The 6,473-nt window shown below is 37.1% G+C and overlaps 1 protein-coding gene across 2 annotated transcripts; it reads right to left on the bottom strand.

Moving 5' to 3' along the window:
- Positions 1–461: 461 nt before the first annotated feature.
- On the bottom strand, positions 462–6,004 carry fam174b (family with sequence similarity 174 member B). 2 transcript variants are annotated; one of them, XM_015019612.1, is made up of 3 exons: positions 5,357–5,985; positions 4,410–4,541; positions 462–3,538 (listed from the first exon to the last, which is right to left on the bottom strand). In XM_015019612.1, the coding sequence occupies exons 1-3, from the start codon at positions 5,632–5,634 to the stop codon at positions 3,535–3,537; spliced, it is 414 nt and encodes a 137-aa protein (XP_014875098.1). In that variant the 5' UTR covers positions 5,635–5,985; the 3' UTR covers positions 462–3,534. The 2 variants fall into 2 exon arrangements, with proteins under 2 accessions (XP_014875098.1, XP_014875097.1); XM_015019611.1 differs by lacking the exon at positions 462–3,538 and having other exon boundaries at positions 4,376–4,541; positions 5,357–6,004.
- Positions 6,005–6,473: the final 469 nt, after the last annotated feature.

Consider the following 6,473-nt stretch of genomic DNA (forward strand, 5'->3'; position numbering starts at 1 on the left):
TTTTTTTGACAAGATGCGACTGCTCGCTCGCATGTTGGCCTTATTACCCCGCCAATTAAGTTAAGAATAGACATGAAAGTTGCACCAGAGACGTCAGCAGACTGGAGCAATGAAAGGTTTATTTGTGAGAGGCTGTCTGAGGTTGGCAAATATAGAAACATTCTGTGACCAATGCCATTAGGGTTAATTAACCCAGAATCTGCAACTTGCCACAGTTTGAACACTTTCTAACATTTTGCTCTTCCTTGAATGATGTGGAGATTCTGTTTTGTTACTTCTTCCATCATGTACAGTGTCTGTCATTTTGTACTACTGTGTGAATCTCAGCAAATATTGTCTTTTGCATGGTCGTCTTGCCTCGTGCGCATTTTAATCTTTGTAATCTATTTAGTAGGACTCATGGACACTTGGACTGCTCAGTTGTGACAGTGTGAATGTAACAAAAGATCCAGACTAGGAAATATTTGAGCCTCTCTCCCTTTAAAGAGTCAACACTTCAAAAAAGGTTTTATTCCAGTAGTGTTGTAAAGACATGGAAACTGAGGAAACCGACCGTTTTACACACAACATCTGTGTCAAACTTGTTTTCCAGAAACTTATAAAACTATTTAAACAGCTTTTTTTTTAAGTCTTCACAGCCACAACTGATTTGTTTTAACAAGAGTAACTTTGTGTAGCAGATGACTCAAAACTAATAAATGTCTATAATTAAGATCTCTGCATGAGGAGAATTTGTCCACAGTTTTACACACATGATATATATGAAAAAGAAAAGACTATGTGACAATAGCAGTGGTACAAGCCTGAGAGAAATTTAGATTTTTGCCAGATTTCTGGTCATAGAGGAGAAGAGCATGATTAAAAACTAAAAAAAAAAAAAAAATGCCAACATATGAAGTGGTCATGCACTTTGTTGGAAAACAAGAAATGATAATATGCAGTTTACAAAAGATAGACTAAAGAAGACATTCAGCATAGTTCTGCATACATTTTTGGTCCTATGCGGATTAAGACTGATTAAATTTTCTCTGAACATGTCAACAATTTTCTTGAAGGGAAAATAAATAAGATTAGAGCTGGTCTAAGCAGAATTTGATTTAGGCTCCTCATTCCAGTTCACTTTATTTAACTAAATAAATTGTGGAAGAAGGAACAGCAACATTAAACTTTGACTTAAGATAATTATCAAACTACTATTTTTCTTTATGTAATTATTTCAATCCTGAAGAAATGTAACTTCAAAAATAAGCTCTTTTTTTTTTTCAAACTCTCAAAAGGTTTTAGCATTTAAACCAAGGCTTCATCCAAATAAAACATTTGCTTAGATCTAGGATTTATGTCAAAGTCAAGTTGAGGGCTTTGTTGTTGCCAACTGAAAGAGCAGTGGGAAACCAGTTGTGATCCTGTAGCTTCTATTACCAGCATAAATCTCCATTCGAAGCATTCAAACACTAACTATATGTTGGCAATTAGAAGTTGTACCCTCCAACCAAACAGTTTATACCTGCAATTTTTACTATATCTCATATGCATGGCAGCCATATTGGATATTGAAAATCTAGTTTTGAGATCAATTTTCACTTTAGAGGGCCCCCTACTGGTTTGGGAGCAGCTAAGCTGAGTCTCGATTGCCAAAGGCTGGCTCTGGTGTTCTTTGTATTAGACCAAAATTCTGAAGTGGTGCAGTTATGTTAGACGTGAAATGTTGGTGGCTGAGTGGTGTGCTATCAAGTAACAGCTTGAAATAATACAGAAGGTCACCTACACTCACATCAGCTGTAGAAACTTATCCAGAGTCAGTCTCGTTGAATATTGTGCAAAGAGGAGAAAGACTTTTGGTGGATTTTGCACATTTGGATTAAACTTATACAATGATTTTAGCTCGAGGAGGTTACTTGTTAAAGGTGTATTTTTGTTTCTAAAAACATTTTGGACAAATGGAAATTTTATAAGCAAGTGTAGCTAGCAGCTTCAGCTGGTTTGTGTTTCTGTAAGCTGTAACTGATCGAACAGCACATTAATTATGGACGACAACAAACCCATCGCATTAAACTCAAGTAATAGCTAACAAACGAGGGAGACACTTCATTTTTGACCAGATATTTGCAGCGCCCTTTATAATTATCAGTGAAGCCTTAAAACAAAGTCATATTTTCTTGCAGTAGCATAATCTCGAACCCATTGAGGGGGAAAAAAATAAAACATCATGTAGGAATTTGTCCACTTATGAAAATCTCGTCATGAGGAAAATTAAACCCATGTTCCATCATATTTACACCCAACTGAAGCTTAACGTTTCTGATAACCAATTAAAAGTTCCACTCTGATTGATTTTAAGTCACATATGGCACAAGACCCATTTTTTTTTAAAAAAAAAAGGGGCGCCAGCTGATTGGCTTTAATCGTGTGCCTTGTGTGATGTCTCTGACCCAAATACATAAAGAAGAATTAGCAGTTTTTTTAATTTTGTGAAATTCTGCAAGGGAGATCCATAGCTACTCTGTAGTGCTGTGAATTTTACTCTCAGTACATTTAACGTTTTTTTTTTTTTTTTTTCCTAAATTATTAAAGTATACTCAAACTGAAGAATTTTAGTTTGAGGGGATTTTTATTTTCTAAAGTGATTATTATGCTGCTGCAGCACTTGATCCAGTCATTTTCAGGCTTTTTTTTTTTGCACTCTTAACAGGAGCGGAGAGAACCTTTTTTGCAATCTTATACTAAACATGACAGATTTTAGGATCCTAAAGAAAACTTCATCTTGTTTTGGCTCTGTAACACTGGTGACATGTTGTCATGGTGTTTAATCGCTGAACCTGCTGCTTTTCCCGCACGCTTAATGACATCGTACTCCATTCACATTTATAGCAAACAGATTTAAAGAGACATCCTGAGAGTATTGACAACACTGACAGACATCAGCTTCATAGCAGCAAAATAAAACTGAATCTGAAACAACACAAACACTGCAGGCAGAAAAGTTAGTAAGCTTTTAACAGTAAATATGCACAATAAAGTGGTTAGTTGGTATAAATAAATGTGATACTAAAACTCACAAGATTCGTATGAGGTTTATAGACAAAACAACTATCCTGCCTTATATTTTGTGCTTCTGATCTTTTTAAAACGTTCACTGATAATTAATAAACTTTTCCTCCAGTTACAGTAAGCCATGCTGAAAAACGTTGGTTCCTTCGGCCTCCACCTATAGTTTAACATATCGTAGTTCAGGTTTTAAAAAGAACGTCCAAGGATTTAATTCTAAATTAAGAATTTTGTTTCTCCAGACCACCTAAAGTTTGGTGGATATGTGACGTGTCTTATTTTAGAAACACTGAGCAAGTTATCGAGATAGTGCGATAGAATCCTTGCACGACAGCAGACAAATGACATCTGTTCATTTCCAACGCAGGTAAAACACGAGTAAATCGCTGGCGTGACGACACTTGGATGGCAAAATCGCTGAAGTTTAGTTGAGGTGGAGGAAAAAAAAAAAAAAGGAGTTACCAAAACAACAGTTGTCCGACGTGGGATTCACCTGAAATGAGAGGAGAAACTGTTCTTAGTCTGAGAGGTTTGATTCATTGTAACACATTATCACATGATGAGAAGGAAGTAAGCTCCCATCTGATTTGGAAGTCAGGAATGTCAGGTAAACAGGACGTCATATCTTCCTTTAAGGAAGTGAATTTGTGTGTGCTAGCTGAGGAACAATTGAAAGTGCGGAAGGGTGAAGCCTAAAGTCAACAGCAGAGCTGAACCAAAACTTCAGAAGAAGCATGTTTATTTGGGTGCATGTTAAAAAGCGCTGACTTTAATGGTTGCCGGGGGTTATATTACTTTTCCAAATGTCCTCTGCGTAATTAAAATGATCCAGAGTAACAAAAGGAGGCGGTAGAGGTGTTTCGGTATGCCAGGAATTTTATCTGCAAACTTTCACAGTCAAAGCAGAAGTACGAGTTGCTTTACATGTAGGCAAACTCCACCTTATACAGTGATAAGACAAGAGAATTATTAGTAAAAAGTAAGTAAGTGCAAAAAGTAATACAGCTTCAGTTTATTCTGGGTTTGTCTTCAGGTTTACTTTGTAGGAGGAGCATGATGTGGGTTTTTTTTGTTGCGGGGGGTGGGGGGGCATTCTCACATTTCTGTTGGGGAAAAAAAGATTGTGACTTCTAAAACTCCTCAGTTGTGACGAACTTTTCTTTCATTGTTTCATTGTTTATTCGTTTACTTAAATTAGCAGAACAACTCACTTAGCTTTGCATGACTTCAGAAAATTGCTAATTTGTACTTACTGAAACTTGGAGTGTGCATTTAAAAGCTAGAGAATTTTTTTGCTTAGTTTTTTTTTTTTTTTTTTTAATGTTGAAACAATGCATGTGTCCTATCATCTGCACGGAACCGACCTGTATTTGACATCAAAGAGGGTCGAGTCATCTTCGTCGTCATTCTCCTCGTTCAGAGGGGCCATCTCCACCCGCTCCGCCGGGGTGGTAATGATGTCGTACTTTCTCGTTTTCCTGATTTTTCGGCCAGACCTGTGATAGAAAACATGTGAGAAGAACTTAGAGCACTAAAGTTAGTCAGAGCATCTGTTTATATAAAACCAGATAATCACCTTCTTACCCAACCATACAGTTTCCTAAGCCGGCGTTAGGACTTTAGAGTTGTCTGTATGTTTTAGTATCTCTGGTGTTCATCTCAAAATTTTTTTTGTTTGTTTACTTATAGTTTGATCACTTTTATTGTGCCTTTGAGAATTTATCTGTTCTTAACCTCTGCAGAGCTCTTTTATTTGTCTTACACTCATCGAAAACTCCAAATTAAGATTGGCTGCCTGACTGATTAAAGTAAACTGCCTGCTGCAGGATCTAACCAGCTTAATATCAGTCTGTTATTCTTATATTAATGCAGAACCACACAAATCTATATTGTCTGCAATATGAAATTGGAAAATTTCATATTCAATGTTTATTACATATTTTTGTTCATTTGTATGTAAAGAAAAAACTATTTATTGATTGCAGTTTTATGCTTTAACTTTAATTACCAATTTTATGTTGTGTTTTATTACTTTAGAATAGTTTTTCCTTTATTACTGTTTAAATAATATAGTGCAAATATCCTAATGACTAAAAACGCACACATGAATTTGTAAGAGCTGCATGTTAGGCAACAGTTTTCTCTATTACATGACAAACAGTTCTCTGTCATGCTTTTCTTTTGATTTAACAATTGATTTAAAACTCCTTCAGTTCCTCATCTACATTATATCCAGAGAATATAAAACAGTCACAACAATACCAGGTTATCACAGTGTAAACAATCACTCTAAGCCTTGGGAGAAGCCTACCTTATCACTTTGATGACCAGGCATGTGATGAGGACAGCTGTCAACACACAGATGAAAATAACGACGTTTTTCAGAGTTGGCAGGTAAGTCATCAGAGGTGAGATCCGGGATCCCACGGCACCGTGCGTGTCGTTTTTACTCGTCAGTTCATCGTGACCGAGGATGATGGACGTGGATGTTGAATTCTGCGTCGCAGATGAAGAATTCGGCGGTTCGCCACTGATCAGACAGAGAGCCGCCGCAATAAAAGTTAAAGCAAGACTGTGCGTCACAAACATGCTGCCGAAATGATTAATATTTATATGGGTAGCAGAGGCTTCAATAGTTTGTTTTTTTTCCCCCCCAAGCAGCAGCTGCTACATTATACACTCATCAGATATCTATATACACCAAAACGCGCAAGGTGAGACGCAAAAATCCATTTGTGCGTAGGTCCAGGCTTCTCTTTCAGTCGTAACTTGCATGAGCTTCCGGAAGGTGTCTTCCTGTAGGTGAGTTATAGCAAATCCCTTCTCGAACTGCGATTAGAGATGAGGGGATTATCCGCCTCCGGAAGAGCTCTGCGGGCTGGCCCTCTGCTCCCGGTGCTGAAGAGGAGAGTTATGAGGGCTGGTGCTGCCTTCAGGTCAGTCATGTACATCCCAACTCCTGCTGAGCTGTTGCCACACAGAGCAGAGATTTGGTTGATTTAAAACCTAAAGCAACAAATAACACTTGGACATTTCTATATTTACAAAAGGCTGAATGCTTTTACGAAAACATTTCTTAAAATATTACCTGGATTTCCCCATTTTGGATCAAACCTGACACAATGATACACTAATTCATTATTTTCTAACTTTTCCCACTCCAAATGTTCTTTCAAGCTTAAAATACTCAAGCTACATCAAAACTTCCTTAAAACTGTTCGCATAAGTATTATTCATCTGCAGATGAGAATCTGAAATAGAGCTGTTGTCATGTCTTTCAAAGCAGTTGATCCTGATACAAACCAAGAGATTAATGTTTGGTTTTTGCGCTTTCCCTGTCATCTTGCTTTATGTGTGGTGACAAGATAAATGTTTAGTCTTCAACCAGCCGTAATTTCTGATTGATAAAATAAACAGGCCTCTGTAAC

This window comes from Poecilia latipinna, unplaced genomic scaffold (assembly GCF_001443285.1).
Source record: "Poecilia latipinna isolate Pla-1442-1.1 unplaced genomic scaffold, P_latipinna-1.0 Scaffold2457, whole genome shotgun sequence".
NCBI lineage: Eukaryota > Metazoa > Chordata > Actinopteri > Cyprinodontiformes > Poeciliidae > Poecilia > Poecilia latipinna.